The following is a 25,097-nucleotide window of genomic DNA, read 5'->3' on the forward strand; positions in this document are numbered from 1 at the left end:
CCAGGTCTGCAGTACCGAAGACATTTCTCCAGCCCCAATCTCACAGATTTTAAAGTCTATTTTAAAATGTAACTGGAAAGTCAGGTGCTGTACACATTTACAATGCTAGAACTTGAGAGATAGAGAAAGGAGAATCAAGAGTCCAAGACCAGCTTCAAGGAGGCAGTGATGGCTAAAGGCTTTAATTGTTTAATCCCAGGACTCAAGAGACAGGCAGACAGAGCTCTGAGTTTGAGGCCAGCCTGGTCTCCAAAGAGAAACCCTGTCTCAAAAAAAAAAAAAAAAAAAAAAAAAAAAAAAAAAAAAAAAAAAAAAAAAAAAACCAAAAAACAGAATAGAACAAACAAACAAAAATATCAGCTTCAATTACCTGAGACTGTCTCAAAAAAACAAAAATAGGCGGGGCAGTGGTGGCACATGCCTTTAATCCCAGCACCCAGGAGGCAGAGGCAGGTAGATCTCTGAATTCGAGGCCAGCCTGGTCTATAGAGCAAGCTCCAGGCTAGCCCACAAAGACAGAGAGAAAGGAGGGCGAAACAGGCATTGTAAGGTAATCACACTGGATAAAAGAGTCTGAACTCTCGAGTACTCCTGAACCTTTTTAAGTACTGGGAAGATGTAAAAATAAACACTTTAACACAAGACTGCAGCACCAACCAATGTGGGCACTTCCTTAGGTCTCAGCAAGGTGGGGACAAGACACAGAGGACTTACCACAGCAAACTCATCTCGGTCCAAATGTCCATCCTTGTCTATGTCACTGAGGTCCCAGACCTAAAGGGGACAGACAGATCCAGGAGAGTGATGTGAGAAGGAAGAGCTTTAAGGCTCACCCAGCACAAGCATGAGACCAAGGCAATCACTGGCCATTAGGGAGCTCTATACCTGTCTTCTAACATACCCACACAAGTGAACATACACAAAGCACACACACATACACACACATCACACACAAAGAAAAGGGAAGAAAAGAGAAGAAAAGAGAAGAAAAGAGAAGAAAAGAGAAGAAAAGAGAAGAAAAGAAAAGAAAAGAAAAGAAAAGAAAAGAGAAGAAAAGAAGAAGCATTTAAAAACTAGTCTGTGAGGTTGAGGCAAGAGGATTGGAAGCTCAAGGCCAGCCTGGGCTACAGAGAGTTCTTGGCTGTCTTGGCTATATAGCAAGATCCTATCTGTGGTGGGCTGGGTGGGAATGCCGTTAGTATTTGCAAACTTAGGCTTTGAGGTTTCAAAAGCTCATGCCAGGTCTTTCCCTGCCTCTCTGCCTATGGATCAGGATATATCTCTCAGCTACTGCTTCAGCACTTTATCTGATTGCCTGCTGCCATGCTTTCCACCATGATGACAATGGACTAAACCTCCGAAACTGTACACAAGTCTCCAATTAAATGCTTTATTATAAGAGCTGCTTTGTTCATGAAGTCTCTTCACAGCAACAGAACAGTAACTAAGACCCTACCTAAAACTATCAAAACAAGAAACCAAAACAGCAGCCTAACCCTACATCTCTCTGAAAACCATGCTCTGATGGAGTGCTGAAGATCAAGGTCGAGATCTGCACCCTTCCTACAGCATGCTCAATTCCTAGGCAACCCTTTCAACTGAAATTTGACTCAAACCTGGGTCCTCTGCAGGTCATAAGCCCTAAGACCCAGCCCCAATATCACAGACTTTAAAGTCTTTTGAAATGTAACTGAACAGGTTCTGCCCATAGTTCTAGAACTTGGAAGACAAAGGCACATCTAGTGGGCATTAAGAGACAGTCTCAGAGCCACTGAGGACCAGTGTTTGTTGCTTTTAGGCTCTACTAGAGTTTAGGAGCCTCTGAAAGACCTCAGTCCCTCTGTAGCAACGCCCCACAGATGACAAGCTTGCCTGACCCACATATACCATAAAGCAAACTGCCAGGATGATGCCTTGGGTGCAGCCATGACCCTCTAGAAGAACAGAGCCCGCAGTAGGGACCTGAAGCCAAACACTTCACATTCATAAGAACAAATTTGAAGTTCATTTTTGATAAGGGATTCCCAATACAGGATCCAGCCAACCAGGCTGGCCTCAAACTCATGCTCCTCCTGCCTCAGCCTTTTGGGATTATGGTGTGCACTGCACACCCACTAAAACTGAGGCTTTAACATAAATAAAGAAATGTACTATGGAGGTAGATCAGGAGTTTAAGGTTACACCCAGCCAATATGGAAGGCAAGAGATCCCATCTCAAAATGATAAAACCCAAAATGAAATATCTAAGACTATTTCTAAACCTGTGAGTTGAAAGTGCCTTAACCTCCAGACTGACAGGCAGGAAAAAGCATTTCCTTAAAAAGAGAAAGCAAGGCCAATGGAATGGCTCAGCAGGTAAAGATGCCTGCTGGGAAGCCTGAAAAGGTGAGTTTGATCCCCTCATAGAGACAACCAGATCATGCAAGCTGTCCAATGACCTTCATAGATACACAGTGGTGTACACATACTGTGCACATCTACACACTAAGTTTTTAAATGTAGGCAGCATGGTGGCACACTCCTTTAATCCCAGTACTGAGGAAGTATAGTTAGCAGATTTTTATGAATTCAAGACCAATACTATCTACACAAAGAGTTCCAAGCCAGCCAGGGCTCCATTGTGAAACTGAAGAAAGAAAAAAAGAAATTTCAATGTAATTATTTTTTAAAGCTGGATGTGGTGGCATGCACTTGTAAACCCAGTGCTGGGAAGGCAGAGACAGGATCATGCCTGGATTCTCTGGCCAGTCAGCCCAGCTCAGCAACTTAGTTAATTCTAGGCCCACTGAAAGACCCAATCTACAAAAAAGTAGATAGCAGTTTAGGAATGCTTCCAAGATTGTCCTCTGAACCTCACATATATACACACTCCTGTGAAGACACTTTTTAAAAACAAACAAACAAACAAACAAACAAACAAACAAACAAGTAGAAAGAAACAAATAGACAAAAGAAAAGAAGGATTCCTGCTAGGCTCAGCGCAGGCTCTCTGGTTACAGGTCCATGTAACCTTCTCCCTCTGCCTGTACCTCCCATTATAAAATGGAAGGGTGCCAGCATCTTCCCGGGGCAGAAGAGCAGTCTTGACATACAGGGAGCATCCGGTGTACAGTGCATGATGGTGGGAGAATAGTGATTGTTAACAGTCAAGCATACTGCAGTGCAGGATGGGAAAACACCCAGCCCAGTACCTTACCCTGCCCAGCACATCCAGAGGTAGTTTCGAGTTCATGAGGACCGGCTTGACCTTGTCTCCAGAGAGTAGCCCATTGACTGGTAGAAGGCTTTCAAAGATGCCATCAAACTTTGCCTTCTCCTCCACCTACCAGGAAAGAAGCCAGACTGAGTAAGAGCAAGTAGTGTGGATCCATAGCCAGGTCTGCCTACTTGGTGAGAGCAAGATGTCTGGGTTTCCAGGGAGAATTTAATTTATGGCTTGGGAGGAAAAGCTCCCTGGCACTTTGAGTCTGGGGGTCATGGGGAGCAGAGGCCAGCAGGGTGATGTTTCCCCTCTGGAATGAACATGACCAAAGTCAGCCTCTAGTGGAACCAATGGCACAGCCTCTCATTCCAGCACCAAGACAGACCTAGGAAGATAGAGGGCTTGAAGCCAGCCTCTGTTATATGGGGAGATCCTGTCTCAGATGTAAATCTCAGTGCCAACATTTTGCTTTTCATTTTGCAAACACAAGCTGTGATGGGGCTCAATGCAGTAAAGGTTTGAGTGCCAACCTCACCACCCAAAAAAAAAAAGGTTTGGAAAAGAGTGCTAGTGCTGTGGCTTGGTGGGTGGAGTGCTCATGAAGCATGCACAAAAAGCCCTGGACTCCATCCGCAGCACATATAATTCACCTGTGATTCCAGCACTCAATTCAAGGTGGAAGCAGGAGGACTAGGAATTCAAGATCATTCTTGGCTGCACAGCAAGTTTGAATACATGAGACCCTAACTCAGAAAAACAAACTAATGGGCTAAGGATGTAGCTTGGTGGCAAAGCCCTTGCCTAAGAAGCTCAAAGGCGTGGTGGCGCACACCTTTAATCCCAGCACTCGGGAGGCAGAGGCAGGCGGATTTCTGAGTTCGAGGCCAGCTGAGTTCCAGGACAGCCAGGGCTATACAGAGAAACTCTGTCTCGAAAAAAAAAAAGAAAGAAAGAAAACAAAGAAGCTCAAAGCTGTCCAAGAGGTGCCTAACAGGATCAAGAAAAAAGGGAGAACATGAGCCATGAGGGTGGGGCTACTGCCATTCTGAAAGCATCCACAGCCCACACTTGTAGTTCAACTCTGGCTCAGGAGTCACAGGTTTTATAGTCATGTATCTCTAGTTTTAACTTACTTATACACATTTAAGTGGGAGCACCCACACCATGGTACTTGTGTGGCAATCAGAGGACAGCTCTCTCCTTCGTTATGTGAATTCAGGATCACCACACTTGGCAGCCAGCCCATCTTTTTTTGTTTTTGAGACAGGTTCTTCCCTACATGACCCATGCTGGCCTTGAATATGTGATCTGTCCTCCATCCTCAAGTTCCCAAGTGTTGTGGAGACAAGCTCGTGCCACTGTGATAAAACAGCGACTGAGACAGAAGTTGGTATCAGGAACTGGGATACTGCTGTGAAGTCCTCACCTGCTGCTTATTGCTGCACGTGAGCTTTGGAACTCTGGATTAGGAAAGTAGTAGAATGACTTAAGTGGGGGATTAATGGATCATCCTAGTAGGAGCATAGAAGACAGTGCTGAGGGTGATGTGAACTGTGGAAAAAGAGTAATAACGTGACCAAAAAAAAAAAAAAAAAAAAAAAAAAAGTGGCCCTTCTCTGAAAAATTTGCCTGAAGCTAAATTAAAAAGTTTGGGATTAACAGGGTTGGCAGAGGAAATGCCAGGGCAGCCTAGTATTATTGACTCTGTCCTGGTGGTTTTTTTTGTTTTTTGTTTTTTTGTTTTTAAACTCTTATATATTACATGTCCATGCAGTTTCCCCTCCCCCTTCTCATTCTAATCCTTCCCCCATCCGCATCCACTCCTCCTCCATTTCCCTTCAGAAAGGGCAGGCCTCCCAGAGATATCATCTATTGTAAAAAAAGAGCAAGCTGAGCAAGGAAAAATACAAAAGGTAGAGCCTGAGGAGAGAAGTTGCAAGAAGTGTGATGGAGCGGAGTCTCGTGCCTACCAAGACCTAAAGGGCAAGACCTCATCCAGTTAAGCTTCTAACTTCTGAAAAGAAATTTTAAAAAAGTTTAGAGTTAGGCATGGTAGTGCTGCCCATAATCCCAGCACTCAGAGGCAGGGGCAGGCACATCTCTGAGTTCAAGACCAGCCCGGACTACAGAGAAAATCCCAGGACAACCAAGCTTAGGCAGTGAAGGAAACCATCAAAAACAGAAAGCTGCTAAAGATGTAACTGAATGAGGAGGCCATGTTCCAGCCCAGGTTAAGAAGCAGAACTTGGCAGCTTTGGCTATGTGGTTCTGGCTTTAGAGGAAAAGATACAAGAAAAGGGTTATAGAATCCCCCTCCACGACTAAGGAAAGCCACTGAGGCCCGGCAGGTAGTAGGGGGGTCCCTACATGAAGCCCACAGAAACCACTGTGTGAAGCTCTGAAAGTGAAGTTTGGATTGCCTTCGAGACCTCAAAATGTTGCAGATGCCAGAGACATGGGATATAGTTTCAACAGAGAGTAGAACCAGCTCACGAGAAAGAAACTTGCTGCAGGCACCAAAGCAGGACAGATTAGAGCACTGAAAAGCACTTTGCTATCAGACATGGATGCAGAGTTTGGAGTTTGCCCTGATGGTTTTCAGTCTTGCTTCTGTCCAGTATATCCTCACTATATTCCTTTTCTTCCCTTTTGGAAAGGTAATGTACATCCCGTGCCATTGTATGCTGGTAAAATGAGATCTATGTTCTCATTTTGGTTTTATAGAGCATTACAGTTAAAGAGATTGCATGACTCTCAGAAGAGACTTTGGACTTTTAAACAGGGCTTGAGACTGTGATAGACAATGAAAACTTTTGAAGTTGGACTGCGTGCATTTTGCATTATGATATGGCTATAAGCCTAGGGGCCAGAGAATGGAATATGGTGGTTTGAATGAAAACGGCCCTCAAACGTTCATAGGTAGTGACTATTAGGAGATAAGGCCTGTTGGGGTAGGTGGGGCCTTGTTGGAGGAAGTGTCATTGTGGGTGGGCTATGTAGTTTCAAAAGCCCAAGCCAGGTCCAGTGGCTTTCTCTTTAGCTCTCCAGCATGTCTGCTTGCACACCATCATGCTTCCCACCATGATAATAATGGGCTAAATCTCTGAAAGTATAAGCCAGCCCCAATTAAATGCTTTCATTTTTAAGAATAGCTAAGGTCAGACTGGAGAGATGGCCCAGCAGTTAAGAGCACTGACTGCTCTTCCAGAGGTCCTGAGTTCAATTCCCAGCAACCACATGGTTTCGCACAACCATCGATAATGGGTATCTAATGTCACCTTCTGAAGACAGTAACAGTATACCCACATACATGAAATAAATAAATCTTAAAAAAAAAAAAAAAGAAAAGATTTGCTGAGGTCGCCGTGCTTCTTCAGTGACTAAGACAGCCACCACGTTTGTTTGCTAATTTTCCTTCCTTAGAGGCAAGACCACATCACATTATGCATGGAAGAGAACACCTTAGGTGCTGAACAAGGGTTTTTGCAGATCAGTGGACACCTCAGAGAGGGAAGAGTGGCTGGAAGACTGCCTGAGCTGGGTGTCTCCTGTCTACTTGGAAGAACCAATACAAGCAACACAGCCTCAAATGCTTGCTGAGAGCTCAGGGATTCAACTGCAACCTCAAACCCTTAGCTCCTTGTTCCAAGACTCAGCTGCGAGATGCAGTAAAGAGACTGGAGAAGCAATTTTCCAAGTCAAGTTTAGGCATAGCTATTTTCTCTGTGCTGGAGAGGTAGAAGCAGAGGGTCAGCAGTCAAGAGCAGCTTCAGCTATAGTCTGAGTTTGACATCAGTCCGAGTGACATGAGACCATTTCTCAGTAAGAAAATAATCAAAAATTAAAGCGATGGAGAGATGGCTCAGAGGTTAAGAGCACCCAAGTGCAGTTCCCAACAACCAGCTGCAGGGAATCCCACCACTGCTGGTCTCCAAGAGCACAAAGACCCACCATAGGTAGACAAATAATTTAAATAAAATAAATTCTTAAAAACTAATAAAATCAGCCGGGCGTGGGTTCCAGGACAGAGTGAGCTCCAGGACAGCCAGGGCTATACAGAGAAACCCTGTCTCGAAAAACCAAAAACCAAACCAAACCAAACCAAAAACTAATAAAATCTGGGTGGGTAGGGGAGCGGGGAGGTATAGGGGACTTTCGGGATAGCATTTGAAATGTAAATGAAGAAAATACCTAATAAAAAAATTGGAAAAAGAAAAAAAACTAATAAAATCAAAACACAGATATGATCCTTCAATACTGTGGAGACATAAAAAGGCTAAATAAAACATATTCCAGAACATTCTGAATAGTATGAATGGCTTGTCCCCGTTCACTTACCCGCACAGCCCAGTGGGTCTCTGCAGATGACTGTGTGGCCATCAGTGGGCTGCTGGTATCATGCTGAGGAAGAAAGGCACATGTGATCAAAAGGATCTTATCCCAAAGTGGGAAGGCCACCAAATGGGGATGCCCTATGATCCCACAGCTTCCCTCCCAGGTGTGAGCCACAGGTATGCACACAGATCCATGATCGTTTAGTAATGCAAGGCTCCAAACAGCCAAAGGTGGACACATGAGCTGTATCCTTGGTCATGGCAATAACAAAAGCCTGATCCAGGCTATGATGTGGACAGGCTGAGAGAAAATGCCACATGCAAGGCGATCATATCCTGTATGACTCCATTAAGAGAAATGTCCCCAAAAGACAAATCTACACAGAAAGATAATGGGTGGCTGCCAAGGACTGGGTGATAGAGAAACAAAGATTAAGGTATGGTCCAGGGCCTTCCTTTTAGGAGGTGAGAACGGGGACTCAGGATGATGGTGCACAACACTGTCACCTAACTGTGCACTCATTAAGGGTGTGTGAACCTAGGTGAACTGTGCATTTTAAAATGGAAACTTTTATGTGCATTTCACCTTGACTAAAACACAGTAAAGACAAGAGAAGACATGGAGACGCCACTCACATGTATGCACACACACACAGTACCATGAGTACTCACAAATTTTGGTGGTGGCATGGTGAGGCTCAGACTGCTCAAGGTGACTTCATGGCCACTCTGTGCACAGGCCACCAGTCGCAGTGCAACATAGAAACCCTGTAAACCCAAAAAGAGGCTTCAACACCATAAGGCAGGCAGCCCATAGGTCCTCAGTCCCACTGTGCTGACTGAAGCACAGCCGGTGGCCATTGGTGAGCACTGAGCACTGAAGAGGCCCAAGAAAAGGGACTTTCCCAGAGAGAATGAATGAGCTTCTAGATCAGGAAACGCTGGAGCAGTCGTACACTCATAATGACTGATGGATCAAACACACCTATCCTATTTTGTTTTCTGTTTCTGTGGGGCCAGGAATAGGATGTAGCCTAGGAATTCCAAACAAGAACTTTCCTCCAAAGCAGTACTGCAGCCCAGGTATTGGATTTAAACAACTTTTTCTTTTTTTTGAGATGAAACCGCATGTATTTATTAGGAAGGAAGGGTCATGTGCATCCAGTGTGCATGTAAAAATCGGAGAGCTTGGGGAATTTAGCTCTCACTTTCTACCATGTGGGTCTAGGGATTGGGTTCAGGTTGTTGTTGGGCATGACAGCAAACACCTTCACCAGAGGAATTGTCTTGCTGACCTACTTTTTCTTTTTAGTTAGTTTTGCTGTGTTTTTTAATCTATTTTTTTTTAATGTATGGGTGTTCTGTCTGCACACATACCTGCATATCAGAAGAAGGCATCAGATTCCACCATAGATGGTTATGAGCCACCATTTGGTTGCTAGGAATTTAACACAGGAACTCTCTAGTTAAGAATTAAGTCTTGAAGGGCTGGCAAGATGGCTCAGTGTGTAAGAGCACTGACTGCTCTTCTGAAGGTCCTGAGTTCAAATTCCAGCAACCACATGGTGGCTCACAACCACCCTTAATGAGCTCTGACGCCCTCTTCTGATGAGTCTGAAGACAGCTACAGTGTACTTATTTATAACAATAAATAAATCTTTGGGCCTGAGCCAGTAGGGCCGACTGGAGTGAATGGGGTTGACCAGAGGGAGCAGAGGTCCTAAATTCAATACCCAACAACCACATGAAGGCATACAACCATCTGTACAGCTACAGTATACTCATATATGGGCCACATGCATGCACACACACACATTTCTGTGTTGCTGTGTCATCATCCTGTGTTGTGCGTGTGTCGGGTGTGTGTATGTTTGTTTGTTTTGAGACAGTCTCACTGTGTAGCCCTGGCTGGCCTGATGCTCACAGAGATCCATTCATCTGCCTCCACTGACTGACTGTTGGGATTAAAGATGTGTACCACCGTATCAGGTACAATTCATTTAATTATCTTAATTCTTTAAAATGTTTTAATCATTTACAGTTTTGGTTTTGTTTAAAGGTGTGTATGTATGTTCTGAGTGGTCAGAAGAGGGCATCGATTCTTTTGAGACTGGAATTGCAGATGCTTGAGCTGACAAATATGAGTGCTGGGACCTGAACTATGTAACAGCTGAACCTGCTCTCTCTCCTGATGATGTTTAGCTTAGTCTACCTGGCACAATGGGAGCTACCTAGAATAAAAGTCTCAATTGAGGGGCAGTTTCAAACAGGCTGGCTTTTGAGGAGTTTTCCTGGGTTGCCTGAGATGAGGAAGCCAACCTGCATATGGCCACATCACCCCTGGGATAGGCCTGGACTGAGGGAACAGGAAAAAGCTGCTGAGCACTGGTTTGATGCATTTATTACCTGCTCCTGACTGGATGGGGTCAGCTGCTTCAGGTTCCTACTGCCTTGACTGCCCCAACATACACACACACACACACACTTGCAGTAGGTTGTATCTGGAACTGTGAGCTACAGGTACCCTTTCCCCAAGTTGCTTCTGTCTAGGCAATTTACCACAGCAATAGGTAAAGAAACTAAGACAGGTACAAGACAGTCAAAGGCATGCCACTGAGTCAGGGGCCTAGGTGTACTTAAAGACCTGCATTCCACAGTGAGAACTCCTCACTTGAGCCTGGCAGCTATGTGTGATAGCAGACAGTAGAAGAAACACACAACTAGTCCAGCCTCAGGGGTTCCCACCCCCTCCCCTGCTCCACATGTGCATATATACCTGTTTGTCCAAGAACCCTTTACCTTCGGGGTCTGCCAAGTCCCATATCTGTGGAAACACAAAAGTGCCTGTGAGTGTGAGTACTGCTCACCAACAACACACAGAACAGGAGTCTTATCAACCACTTCTCTGTCATGGGCACTGGGACCAATAGCCAACAGCCCTGCCAGGCCAGGGTTATTTGGTGGTAGGGCTCAAAGAATACCCTGTGCCCACTTAGCTCCCCAGGGTGTAGTGATTTAGATCACTACACAGCAACATGAACCTATAGCTATCAAGATACCAAAAGCCCTCTGTTCTGGTCTGCTGCCTATGCCTTGAGGTGACTACCACCTGAGACTGACCAGGCTAGTCTCAAACTCAAGGAATCTATCACTCTCTGCCTCCAGAGTGCTGGGATTGAAGGAGTATTCCCTATACCTGGCATCGTGGCTTTGGTTTATCTTTGCAAAGACAGGTCATACTATGTACTCCAGGCTGATCCTTCTGCCTTATCCTCCCAAGTGTGAGGACAGGCAAGGAAGGTCATATCTAACAGCTTCATCCAGGGCCTGTCTTCACACCCACCAGTTACAGCTAAGAGGCTTGGGTGTCCTGGTCCTGCCCCAGAGAAGATTTGCATAGCTGCTTTCATTCCAAGGATGCAGGAAGCCATGCTTCATCTTCCCTACCTTCCCCAGGATGATGTCTGAGAGCCCCGATTTCTTCAGAAACAGCGCAGCCTCGCTTGCCCCAACTCTCCCTGTGTAGGCAGGGTCCACCTACAAAGGGACAGCAAAAGTCGACGCATCCACTTAGAAATAACATCTCCATGTGTACTCACAGAAAGCTGCTTTAAATGCATGCCCAACTTCAACAAAGATGTGTGGCTAGGTGCAACTCAGTGGCTGAGCTGTTCTGCATGTAAGAGGCTCTGGGTTTTGCCCACAACACCAACACATACATACACACAGGAGTACATACATACACAACATATATAAAGGCAGTGATGGGCTGGAGAAATGGTCAGTTGGCAAAGGTGCCTGCCACCAAGCCTGACGGCTTGAGTTTGATCCCTGGGACCCACATGGTTAAAGGAGAAAGCTGACCCCCACGAGTTGTCCCCTGACCTCTACAGGCATGCTATAGTACAGGTGAACATATATACCTACACAGAAAAGAAAAAGAAGATAACACTTAGACATACCTGCTTGTAATAAGACTCGTATAACGGATTTCCACCGGGAATCTAAACAAAACAGAAGAGTCACAAAGTGCTCACAAGCAGACATATGTATGGCCTGCCAACAGAGAAGCACCCTCCCATCCTGGCCCTTTCTCTTCAGGTACTATCTAGGATGGTCTTTTGCTGTTTTGTTTCATTTTTGTTGGGACAAGGCACTGCAAGATAGCCCTGGCTGGCCTTAAAGTCCTAGTGATCCTCTAGCTTCAGGCTCTCAAATACTGATATACAGGAAGGAACTGCCACACCCAGCCTCAAGCCAAGTGATCTCTTGCCTTAGCCTTAGGTGGAGGTGACAATACACAATGTTTTGCCATCACCAAAATATGCCCCGGTTCTAGTAAGGATGTGTGCACCCCGCATCCCCAGGACAGAGGGCTCACATAGGATAGGCAATGGCAGAAGAAAGGCCCCCTTTCTTTGCCTCCTTCCAAGCCCCATGTGTTGGGCAAGTGTCAGCATGTGACCCTGGGTCACCAGCATGCATTTGGCTGTTTTCAGGCCCCCTAACAGCTGCCTAACAGCAGACAGTACACAGACTCACGCTGCAGGGGTCTTCCAGGACACACAGCCTTGTGCTGAAAGCAACCACTCCCAATGTGCAGGAAGCCCAAGGACACCCCACAATCAGCCAGAATGTGTCTGGCTCATTCCAAGCTTCAGTTCACAGGCTCCCACTTATCCCATTCCCTCCCTCACTGGCCTCAACAGAGGACACCCCTATAAGGAGGTAGGAGTCATCTGGGGGAGGAAGCCACCTCAGTGGGGAAGTGCAGTGCATTAGCTACTAAGCAACAAGGTGGTCTCCAGTCCTGGGGGAGGGGTAGCCAAGGGAGGAGTCAGGACAACTGGGGGTACTTAGTGCTACCCTGTCTCAAACAAAAAAATAAAGCAGGTAAACAAGCAAGCCGCTATATGAAAGAGCTTGCTCTGTTGGGGCTTTTGGAAGACTGAAGCACAGATGCAGGGAGCACCAACCCCAGTGAGCAGTGGGGGAAAGGGCACCTTCCAGTTCAACCAAGGGCTCCATAACCTGAAGCTTCAGTCTGCTATCACCCTGGAAGTGATTTCCCAAGGGAGGATGTGTCCTGCCCACTCTGTCTGCCTGCCTAAATGTGGGTATCCTGCTTGACCATCCCAACCACCAGAGCTTACAGGAGAAAATCTGTTCTTGATCAATAAATATACCAGCCTTGGGAACCCATCACAAAACACACCAGGGCTGAGTGAAGAGAGTGAGTAGGGTAACTTAAAGAAGGGTGCCATCCACACAGCTGTGGGGAGATGGAGACAGATGCCGTCCACACAGCTGTGGGGGGATGAAGGAGAAGGGTGCAGTCCACACAGCTGTGGGGGATGGAGGGACCTTCTGAGTCATTATGAGAGGTTTATCAACACTTCCTTAAGGTCTGTGGAGCATGTCTTCAAGTCCTAGAACTCAGGAGGCAGAGAGAGGAGGATCTCTGTGAGTCTGAGGCCAGACTGGTCTACACAGTGATTTCCAGGCTATCTAGGGCCAAATATAATAAGACTGTCTTTTTTTGGGGGGGGGGGGCGGGGGTTTTCGAGACAGGGTTTCTCTGTGTAGCCCTGGCTGTCCTGGAACTCACTCTGTAGACCAGGCTGGCCTTGAACTCAGAAATCTGCCTGCCTCTGCCTCCCAAGTGCTGGGATTAAAGGCGTGCACCACCACGTCCAGCGAGACTGTCTTTTAAAAACAAATACACACTTCCTTAGCCTGGCCTGCCTATGATACTGATGGTCCATGTCTAAAGACAAAACCTAAACCAAGCAGAACTGCCAGATCCTCAATCAAGAGAAACAAGGCCCAACATTCAGAAAGGCTGCCACAGCCAGGCCCACTCAAGTCTGTTCCAACCCTGGGACTGACTGCATCCTAAGAAGGAGCCTAGGGGCAGGGGAGTAGAATGCTGTGAACACAGATGAGGAAACAGAGTAAACATCAGACATGAACCATGCTTCCTTTCATACCATTTCTTCCTGGGGACAGTGAAGTCACAGCTGCAGGCTGTCTAAGTGTTCACTGTGACACCATCCAAACCTCAGTCTACAGCCTTGGCCAATCTGTGAAACAGGTATGAACAAAAACTGCAATAGCAGCTAGCTCATGATACAGTCTGTGGCCCCCAAGTTGAACTCCCATACAAAGACAGAGCCCTCCGTTTGCCCACATTTGACACTACCCACACAAGTCTAGGGACCAAAGGACAAGGCTTTGAGGGCAAGAGGCTTCAGGGCATGAAGATGGCCACAGCCCACGACACAGTCAGGACACCACACTTTCTTGTTCTTTTATTTTTTTTTAATTTATTTATTTATTATATGTAAGTACACTGTAGCTGTCTTCAGACACTCCAGAAGAGGGCATCAGATCTCATTATGGATGGTTGTGAGCCACCATGTAGTTGCTGGGATTTGAACTCAGGACCTTTGGAAGAGCAGTCGGCGCTCTTAACCACTGAGCCATCTCACCAGCCCCCACACTTTCTTCTTAAACCATAGCATACGGGGCTGAAGAGATGGCTCAGCGGTTAAGAGCACTGATTGCTCTTCCAGAGGTCCTGAGTTCAAATCCCAGCAACTACATGGTGGCTCACAACCATCCATAATGAGATCTGACACCCTCTTCTGGGGTGTCTGAAGACAGCTACAGTGTACTTATATATAATAAATAAATGTTAAAAAACAAAACATAACAAATAGCATGCAGGTCCCTGAGGTTCCTTCACTTTTCCTTCAGCTAGGTGAGACGGCAGGGAGAGAACATGGAGCAGTTTTGCACACTGCTGCTGAAGAAACTTCAAAACACCACAGCTCTGGAGAAAATGGCAATACCCCCTTGGAGGGGATGGTCTAGGGATCACATCCCAGCAGCTCCAACCCTGGCAGCGCCTGGCCAAGAGCAGGCTCCTTACAAGCCTCCACACCGTCCTGCCAAATCTACTTCCTACATGCTCAGCTGAAACTGAGCTTCAGTTATAGATAGATCTTGGACCTCTGGGGCTGAGGAGATGCTCAGGAGGCAAGCAAGAGAGCCTGAGTTAGGATCTCCAAAGCTATGTAAGGGCAGCTATAATCCCAGCACCCCTTCTGTGAGAGAAGAGGCAGCTCTTGAAGCAGCCAGAGCAGCATACACAGTGGAAGGAAGGATACCCAATGCCATCTGTCCTGACAGCTCTGTTACACTGTCCACACCACACCCATGCACAGTGGCTTTGTTGTTTTGTTTACATTTTTGAATCTTTGAGAAGCGCTTATTTTGTGTTATATAGTACTCAGGATTGATCCTAGGGCCTTATACATGCTAGGCCAGCTCTACCTAAGCTATGTCCCCAGCCCCTCACTGGCGGATTCTAGGAGCTCTATAGCTCTCAACAGGTGGCAGGGGTGAAAAGACATAAAAGAAAAAATGTAAATGACAAAAGTATGTATAATCCATTCTAATAAATAGACCACAGTGAAACACAGTAGCACATGCCTGTCATTCCAACACTTTCCTCAAGGGAGGAGGATCAGGACAAGGGCAGTCTCAGGTCCCTGGAATACCTAAAACCATCTCACCCTCCTGTGAGAGGCCACACTCCTCACTATTCACTGCTCACTCAGTGTTTTGCATCCAGCACTTTCATCTGAAGACTGTGTTTTCAGACAAAGACTTCTTGGTGTGTATCTAGCACTCGAAACTTAGCTTGGGCTGATCTCAAATTCTCAGCAAGCTCTGCCTCTGCTCCCTAAGGCTGGGATTACTGGTAGTATACATATGCCACCATGCCTGGCCTTGAGCTCCTCATTCAGTCATCCTATAGGGCAACACTACAGGGCAGACAATATGATACCTCCTGTTTATTGGTAGGACAATGGATCTTTTCCCATGCAGACAGTGAATGCTGGGACTTACAGGAGCCCCAGGCTGGGAGGCCTTCATTCCATCCTAACTTGCTGCAAAGAGAACCCAGGTGTGGCAGAGCTGGGCAGTTACATGGGCTTGTGACCTGAGAAAAATACATTCTTGGGGTTCCACAATAGTATAGTTTATAAAATCAAAGCAGCCAGTGGCCAGAGACTGAACATACAAAGCTACTTGAAAACAGGTATAGGGGCTGGAGAGATGGCTCAGAGGTTAAGAGCACTGACTGCTCTTCCAGAAGTCCTGAGTTCAATTCCCAGCAACCACATGGTAGCTCACAACCATCTGTAATGGGATCTGATGCCCTCTTCTGGTGTGTCTGAAACAACAGGGTACTTATATACATAAAATAAATAAATATATCTTAAAAAAAAAGAAAACAGGTATAGCCTGCTGTTTCCCCAGGGAGCACAAACTGCCCTTGGTACAGGAAGAAGGCACAGTCTGAAGTCCTGCATGGACACCCAGACATGACCTAGAAAATGGCCTGCAGAGGTGTGAGTGCCACGGCTGTCATCCCAGCTCTTTGCAGTGGGGACAAGCAGAAAGTAACAGAGAAATTGGTCATGCAATGACCTGCAGCTATGGTGGGCTCTTTCAACCTGAGCTACACGGTAAGACCCTGCCTCAGAAACACACAAAAATTAACAGAGTTGATGATGTAGCTCAGCTAGCAGAGTGCTTGCCTGGCATACACAAAGCCTGGCTCCACCTCTACAACCACATAAATAATCCCAGCACTCAGGAGAGGTAGGCAGGACAGAAAGGTAAAGGTCATTGCTGGTTAGATAGTAAGTCTAAGGCCAACCTCAGCTATATAAGAACCTGTTTCAAAAAATGTTTTTTGGTTTTTTTTAAAAACTGGGGGCAATGGTGGTGCACACTAACCTAGCACTAGAGAGGCAGTTTTTGAGGCCAGCCTGGTCTACAAGGTTGAGTTCCAGGACAGCCAGGGCTACATAGTGACACCCTATCTTGAAAAAATAAAAACAACAAAAAAACTGGGCTGGCAAGATGGCCCAATGACTAAGACATCTTGCAAGTTTGGTGTCTTAAGTCACTGTTCTATTGCTGTAATAAAATACCAGGACCATAGCAAAAGGGTTTTTAGTTTCAGAGGCTTAGTCCATTATCAACATAGTAGGAGCATGGCAGTACACAAGCAGAGGCAGTAGCTGTATATGATCTGTAAGCAGAGAGAGACAGACACTCAGGGCTTGGCTTGGACTTTTGAAACCTCAAAACTCACCCCCAGTGACATACCTTCTCTAACAAGGCCACACCTCTTTTCTATTACATTTTTAATTAATTACTTTATTTATTTATGTTCCAAATGTTGCGTCCTTCTGTTGGGAGCGACCCTCTTTGAATGTTAACTGCCTAGTCAGCCATAAGTGCTTACTTAGAAAGTCTTGGCCTCTGTGGGAAAGTACTAGCCCAGCTGAGTACAAATAGACATAGATCCTGAAGTCAGCCGAGAACAAATAGCTATACATCTTGTGCATAGGTGCCTAACAACCCATTCTGTTCTGATCTTCTGCTGAACTGTTTACCCAGTCAATATCTTGTTCCTGACCCCCTCCCTCCACCCCTCTTCCTGCTCCTATATAACCTGTGTGGGAAAAATAAAAATTTGTCAGCTTGAACAGGACCTTGTCTTGCTGTCGTTTTTTTTTTTTGTGTTTCTTGTCCCCATTCTCTTCCAGGTGCCCCTCAAACCCCTGTTCGACTATCCCGTGGGTCAGGACATCCTCCTAGTCTCCCCTCTCAGAGTTGAGTTCTTTACCCCATCTCCCCTCCCCTTTACCTCTAAAAGGGAGCTCCCCCTCTTTCCCACCCCCCCCCCCAGGCAATTACGTCTCTACAGGACTAGGCAGGCACATCTTCTCCCACTGAGGCCAGACAAGGCAATTTTCTGCTACACATGTGCCAGGGGCCTCGGACCATCCCAGTAAGCTATTTAGTTGAAGGCCACACCTTTTAATCCATACAATTCTTTCAAATAGTGCCATTCTATCAAATATATGGTCTATGAGGGCCATTTGCATTCAAACTATCACACCTGGTGACCTAGCTTCAATCCCAGAACCTACATAAAGATGGAAGAAAAGAGATGGCTTTATATACACACTGTGCCATCTGACTGCCATACACATTATGCCCACTCTGACCGCCACACACAATGTGGCACATGCTTTACCTCCTGTAAAATTATTATTATTTTATTTTATTTGTTTTTCGAGACAGGGTTTCCCTGTGTAGCCCTGGCTGACCTGGAACTCACTCTGTAGACCAGGCTGGCTTCGAACTCAGAAATCTGCCTGCCTCTGCCTCCCGGGTGCTGGGATTAAAGGCATGCACCACCATGCCTGGCTACAATAAAATTATTATTATTATTATTTTTTTACTTTTTATTAGGTATTTTCCTCATTTACATTTCCAATGTTATCCCAAAAGTCCCCCATACCCTCCCACCCACTCCCCTACCCACCCACTCCCACTTTTTGGACCTGGTGTTCCCCTGTACTGAGGCATATAAAGTTTGCAAGTTCAATGGGCCTCTCTTTCCAGTGATGGCCGACTAGGCCATCTTTTGATGCATATGCAGCTAGAGTCAAGAGCTCCAGGGTACTGGCTAGTTCATAATGTTGTTCTACCTATAGGGTTGCAGATCCCTTTAGCTCCTTGGGTACTTTCTCTAGCTCCTCCATTGGGGGCCCTGTGATCCATCCAATAGCTGACTGTGAGCATCCACTTCTGTATTTGCTAGGCCCCGGCATAGTCTCACAAGAGACAACTATATCTGGGTCCTTTCAGCAAAATCTTGCTAGTATATGCAATGGTGTCAGCGTTTGGAAGCTGATTATGGGATGGAACCCTGGATATGGCAGGCTTTAGATGGTCCATCCTTTTGACACAGCTCCAAACTTTGTCTCTGTAAATCCTTCCATGGGTGTTTTGTTCCCAATTCTAAGAAGGGGCAAAGTGTCCACACTTTGGTCTTCGTTCTTCTTGAGTTTCATGCATTTAGCAAATTGTATCTTATATCTTGGGTATCCTAAGTTTCTGGGCTAATATCCACTTATCAGTGAGTACATATTGTGTGAGTTCTTTTGTGATTGGGTTACCTCACTCAGGATGATACCCTCGAGGTCCATCCATTTGCCTAGGAATTTCATAAATTCATTCTTTTTAATAGCTGAGTAGTACTCCATTGTGTAAATGTACCACATTTTCTGTATCCATTCCTCTGTTGAGGGGATAAAATTATTTTAAAATTAACAAAGAAACAGACCTGTGGCTTAGCAGGGCATCAATTTGCACAGACACAGTCCTAGGTTTTATTCTCAGCATTTCAACAAATAAATAAAGGTAAAAATGAGGAACAAGATAGACCATAAAGAAGTCAGGCTACACTGCTAGGACAGGAGGACACCGTTCCTCACTTGCAGCTGTGCTGGGAGAACATCTGGCTGCAAAGTGTCCAGCCAACAGGGCTTCCTACCTGGGGCTCTTTCAGGTTATGGGTACTTTTCATATCACACAGCACCATCTTCTGGATTAGGCTCAAATCTAAACACAGAACTCAGCTGTTCCCAGGAGCCTTGCACACATACCCTAGCAAACTTCCTAGCATATTTCATGCAAGCCAGTCCCAGAAGGTCAGGTGTGCAACTTACTGCCTGCAGAGTCATGCCCATAAAGAACTATTGTATCGTGGAGCTCAAAAAACCCACTTGGGGTTTTTAGCAAAGAAATATGTAGCCTGCATTATAGAACAGAATGAGGTGCCAGCCTTGCTGTCTACTCAGCAAAGTCAAGACCAGCCATGGAACAGAGCTGGCAGAGGCATACAAACAAATTCTGAGTCCTGCTCTGGAGGTCAAACAATGCAACTGCAAATACTAACTTGTGTGTCCCAGATGTGCAGGCTTAAGCCACTTCCCTGAACTCCAGCCAGACTTCTGTTAACTATGGAATCATTCTCAGACTGATACAGAAAGGCAGCACTAAATAACATGCCTGTGCATGTGTATGCCACAGTGCATCCGGGTGTCAGAAGACAACTTTTAAGAGTCAGTTCTCATCCACCATGTAGGTAATCAACAGGCTTAGCAGCAAGCACCTTTAGTAGCTTCTTAATTTTTAAAAAATGTTTAAAAAAAGTTTTATTTATTTATTTTTTATTTTTGGTTTTTCGAGACAGGGTTTCTCTGTGTAGCCCTGGGACTGCAGGTGGGCAGGCAGCACCACACTGCCTGAATGACAGCCTATGTTTGCAATGCTAGAGGTGGGACCTTGAGTTCCGTACATGCTAGGCAAGGGCTCCACCACGGAGCTACACTTCTAGCCCTGTTCCAATGGAGTCTAATAAAAGCAGAGCAGGAGAGATGGCCCAGTGGCTAAATGTGCTTGCTCCCAAGTCTGAGGCCTGAGTTTGACCCCTACCTCTTGGCAAGTTGTCCTCTGACCTCCACGAACACAATATAGTGCCCTAACATAAATAAGTGTAATATTTTTTAAAGAAGTAGAAGCCACACCAAGAGCCTCATTCAAAAGCTGGAAGGGGGGAGGTAGCCCGGTAACTGGAAGGAGAGTTTTCTGCACAGTGCTGGAGCAACACAGAACTAAGTGGCTCTCAGCCTGCAGATTACACACTGGTGATATATAAATGATACAGGTAAAAACTCAAATGATCATGACTTCATTCAGTATAAAATGCAAAAATATAAAACATGCTGGGCGTGGTGGCGCACACCTTTAATCTCAGCACTCGGGAGGCAGAGGCAGTCGGATTTCTGAGTTAGAGGCCAGCCTGGTCTACAAAGTGACAGGACAGCCAGGGCTATACAGAGAAACCCTGTCTCGAAAAACCAAAAAAAAAAAAAAAAAATATATATATATATATATACACACACACACACACACACACACATATATAAACATACATACATATAAAAAACATTCAGGAAAAATCTTTAGGATTCAGGGATAGATGAAGACAGAGAAGCTGGGGTGCCTGCTGCTCATGTACAGAACCTAGGCTGCACATTCAGGCCGGTTCATCTCCAGTGCTTAATGAGCATGCCATAACCCAGGTTCCCATGAGCCATACTTCCTGAGCATACACGGTACCAGGTTCCATCCACAGCACTGAAGTGACAAATAAAAATGAGTCCTTAGACCTGATACTACAGTGAAAGACTAACTCAAGCTGCCGGAATTCAAATGCTCACAGAAGAACAGTGGGAGACAAAGGGGTCAGGGTGTCTACAGAATACTCATCCTCCTACACAGCACTGTCCAATGAGTGGCAAAACACACAAGGACGGTTCCAGTAAATACACAGACAGGGTTGGGGGGGGGGGGTGCAAAGATGCTGGATGACAGGAGCCAGCAGAGAAACCGAAACTAAATGCCCCTGGGGCAACTGCTGAGCAGGGAGCTGCTAAAAACCCCAAACTAAACAATGCTGCAGCTGTCCAGGGCCTCCACTCTTCAACAGTAAGAGCTGGTGTGTAAAGCACCCTGTCATTAGCCTACATAGTCACAGAGTCATGGCTCCCAGAGAGTCAACTCAGCAGACACTGATGGAACATATTAGACACAGTTCGAGGGCAATCCATTCCTTAGAGGCTGAGGCAGGGGAATTACTAGCTCAGCACCACCCCCCCTCCAAAAGAACATACTTAAAGGCCAAGATATAGCTCAACAAGCTGGGAGGGGGCTGGAGAGATGGCTCAGTGGTAAAGAGCACCGACTGTTCTTCCAAAGGTCCTGAGTTCAAATCCCAGCAACCACATGGTGGCTCACAACCATCCATAATGAGATCTGACGTCCTCTTCTGGTGTGTCTGAAGACAACTACAGGGTACTTAGATATAATAATAAATAAAAATTTCTAAAAAAATTAAAAAAAAAAAAACAAGCTGGGAGGAAGGCAGAGGGAAATGGACAAGGAAGTGGGAGCTGGGAGCACAGCCCAGACTGAGAAGGTGCTGTCTGGTAAGTGCCTGCAGTGCAGTATGCAGACTTGACTCAGATCCCTAGCAGGCACATTTAAAAGAAAACAAAGAAAGGTTTGGTGTGGTTGAAAACATCAGTAACTCTAGTAAGGAGCTGTGGGGACCCAGAGCTGAGAGGGTAGCCACTCTAGCTATCAATGAGCCCTGGGCCCAATTAGAGGTTCTCAAAAGATAAGGCTGAGCCAGTGGTATGGCTCAGCTAGTAAGGATACCTGTCACAAAGCCTTGACAACCTCAGTTTGACCGCTGAATCCTCCAAGGTAGAAGCCAACCTCTGACCTCTACAGGAACACCGTGACAGTCTTGTGGACAAGCACATATAGGACACAAAATTTAAAAATTTTAAAGACAAGGTTGAGAGCAATAGGAGACACTCAACACTACTCTCCCAGGCTCCACATGCGTAAGTACACACATGTATTTACATACACCCAGGCACACACAAAAATTAAAGTGAAAATGTACCATAGACTTAAGCACAACACATACAAATACAATAGGATAACAGGATAATCTAGAAAACTACCACACAGACACTATGGCCACACAAAGCAACCAGAGACTGAGCACAAGAGGCCAGTCCCAAAAGGTGACTGCTTGCTATACCAACAACCAGCTGCTGATTGCTGGGGAACTGGAGGACAGAGGAAAGCATGAGAGGGAGGGGGAGACCACTGTCACAGGTGCACATGACTACAACAATCTCACTGTTTCTTTTTGTGTCTGTGTATGCACATGCACACACTCATGTACCCCAACTCTAAAGCCAAGGTCAAGGTCATTCTTAGCTACATAGCAAGTTAGAGGTCACCCCGAGCCACTTGCAATTCCATTTCAATAACCAAAAAAAAAAAAAAGGGGGGGGGCTGGAGAATTGGCTCAGCAGTTAAGAGAACAGATTGCTCTTACGAAGGTCCTGAGTTCAAATTCCAGCAACCACATGGTGGCTCACATCCATCTGTAATGAGATCTGACACCCTCTTCTGGTGCGTCTGAAGACTGCTACAGTATACTTAGATATAATAATAAATAAATCTTTAAAAAAAAAAAGACCTTAGAATTAAAGAAATAGGTCTGAGCTGGGATGGCGGTACCTGCCTTATCTCAGTGAGCTAAAGCTGAGACAAGAGATGAAGGGCTCCAGGTCAGCCTGGGCCATATAGGGAGACCACATAGTGAGACCCTACTCTACAATGAAAAGCGAAACAAAAATTGTGCATGTGGCTGGGTGAGGGGCTTGGAAAGACTGGTGCAGAGATGGCAGAGTGTGGCTACCTGTGGTGAGTTTATGCTGTCATTCGGCCCTTCCTCTCCCTCTAGCACATCAGGCCTCTGTGTAGAAGACCATGGTCAAGCATTTCTGCTCTGCCAGGAACCAGAACAGCCAGGCTGTTGACTGACCTGCAGATGTTGAGAGAAGAGAGAACTTTTCCACCAACAAGACCAGGCTCTTGTCCAACCCTGAAGAGCTGCCATTTTGAGCAGGATGAGTCTTATGGGAAGAAGAGTTCTGAGCCTGTGTGAGGCCCTGGGTTCCAGTGCTAGCACACATCTGAACCCCCAGCTACAGCAGCAACGTGAAGTACACAAGAAAAACCTGTCCAGATGTGCAGGGCAGGAAGAGTGACAGGGCTGTTTCCTCCTGAAGTCAGAAATGGACAGACAGGGATGGTAAGCCACTGAGGACTGACCAAACCAATAGACTCCTGAGACAGACAGAGCACAGCAGAAAGGATGCCTTAGCTTGGGCCACAGATAGCACAGCTGCCAAGCACTGGTCAAGTAAAGAAGGAGACACGGAGCCCCACACCACAGCTCAAGGTCCTGCTTCCATCTCCAGAGCCACAGAAAAAGACCAAAGGTTGAAAACTACACATGGTGTGGTGGGGCCATTCTGACAGGGCTTTCTTGGTAGTAGCTGGCTTGCCTCTTCCATGTTCTCTGGAGTTCCAACCTTGAACCATGTTTCTCTGTCCATAGGACAGGTGGCTGGAGGAGCTGGCAGAGGGTAGAAGATAGTGGTTTGAGTAGGTTTGGCCCCCAGACTGATGTGTTTGAATACTTGGTCCATTCAAAGTGAATGAGAAAGTGGAGCCAGGAAAATGTTTAGATTCCCAAACAGTTCCATGAAATGAATAATCTAGAGACACCCTAGCTGAGTGTACCGACCCCAACCGGAGGCCACTTGTCCTTTCTCCATGTGTGGAACTAGTGGAAAGCATAGAGCATCAATTGCTACCAGGTGACCTAGGCTCCCAGCCTCCTCTACAAGATGCTTACAAACTGACAGGACTCTTCACACCCACCCTGAGCCTTGCTGGCCAGCCCATCCTTCCTTCCCAGTCTGGACAATCACTGTCATCATCGGCCTTGGTCACTGCCCCCACTGCCTGGGTCCTTAGACAGCAGGTGCTGAGCTCCAGGATCTTGAGCCATAGTCCAGTCAACTGACACAAACAGGAGTCAACTGGCCTCTCCTCAACCGTTTCCACAGACAAGAACACAGCACTACTGACTAGGCCTAGAAGGACAACCCAGCCTCTCTCCTGCCTAACAAGAGGAGCAGGCAGAGCAACTCCACCATCTCAGGTTGTCTCTACTGAACGCCCCATATCAATCTCAGAAAACCATAAAGAGATCATGGCAGGTTAGTGCACTCCTGTATAAACACACACATCTGCTCATGCACCCGCAGTCACACTCATGGCAGCATCCCACCCTTCCTTTCTTTTTCTGCCTGATGAGATGAGATTCATAAAACATCAAGACACTGTCACCCCTGGATGTCACAATGGTTTCTGTGTTGAGTGCTGGGGCTGACTGCTCCCCAACCAGGACTGAGCCACTGTCCTGGGCAGTGTGTCTCTCCCATCCCTATGCCCTGGGCCCCAACTGAGGGGAAGAGTGCTTCTTAAGTTCTGACTCACGGAGGCCAGTCCTGAACCCTCCTTCTCCTTGCATTTTTCACACTGTTCGAGCTGGAGTTGCAGGGGCAAAGATAAGGACTCAGGGACCCCTACACACCTGCCACAAGCTATGCTCTATTCGTCACATGGTCCAGTGTGAGCCATAGCCCCACTTACCAGCTCCTATTCCAAGTTTCCAAAGCTAGCAGGAGTGAAAGGGACAACCTGAGAGATCCCCAGAGAACAAAACCCAAGAGGTAAATGCCTGCCAGACCCCACCAGAGCACAGCTGCATCTGGGACCCCAACAGATGCGGGGGAAGGGGGGTATGACCTGAGGCTCATCCAGTCCAATGGGGGTAATAATGCTGATAAATACTACAGTCACATACCTGCCTGAAAATTGGCTTCTCTTAATCCAAAAGGGGTATGCTTTTCAATTTTACATTTCCCAGCAAAGAAAACCGTCCTCAGCTATTTGCCTAGCATGTGCGAGTTGATGGCTTCCATTCCCAACACCAAAAAAATAAGGGCTAGGAGGCTGGAGGAAGGTCAGGCTAGTTCCCTGTGATGAGGGCCTCCCCACCCTCCAATGGACATCTGTGCCAAAGAGGTAAAGCAGAGGTGAGAAGTAGCCTGTGGCTGCCCTGGAGCTTAAGGCTGGTCTTAGCCTCTGGTGTGCACAGCCAATGGCTACTTCTTTCA

The 25,097-nt window shown here is 46.3% G+C and overlaps 1 protein-coding gene across 22 annotated transcripts in view; it reads right to left on the reverse strand.

Moving 5' to 3' along the window:
* Eps15l1 (epidermal growth factor receptor pathway substrate 15-like 1) overlaps window positions 1-25,097 on the reverse strand; it is an 80,587-nt gene that overhangs the window by 47,704 nt on the left and 7,786 nt on the right. For all 22 annotated transcript variants that reach the window (XR_379030.4, XR_379029.4, XR_379032.4 and 19 more), the window contains exons 2-8: window positions 11,499-11,540; window positions 10,984-11,073; window positions 10,313-10,360; window positions 8,209-8,304; window positions 7,541-7,603; window positions 3,197-3,322; window positions 715-774 (exon numbers count right to left, since the gene is read on the reverse strand). Coding sequence is in view for 10 of the 22 variants with exons in the window: in XM_006509548.4 (XP_006509611.1) it covers window positions 715-774; window positions 3,197-3,322; window positions 7,541-7,603; window positions 8,209-8,304; window positions 10,313-10,360; window positions 10,984-11,073; window positions 11,499-11,540 (525 nt within the window). In the remaining 12 variants the exon portion in view is untranslated. The remainder of the gene's footprint in view (window positions 1-714; window positions 775-3,196; window positions 3,323-7,540; window positions 7,604-8,208; window positions 8,305-10,312; window positions 10,361-10,983; window positions 11,074-11,498; window positions 11,541-25,097) is intronic.

Source organism: Mus musculus, chromosome 8, assembly GCF_000001635.26.
Source record: "Mus musculus strain C57BL/6J chromosome 8, GRCm38.p6 C57BL/6J".
Taxonomy (NCBI): Eukaryota; Metazoa; Chordata; class Mammalia; order Rodentia; family Muridae; genus Mus; species Mus musculus.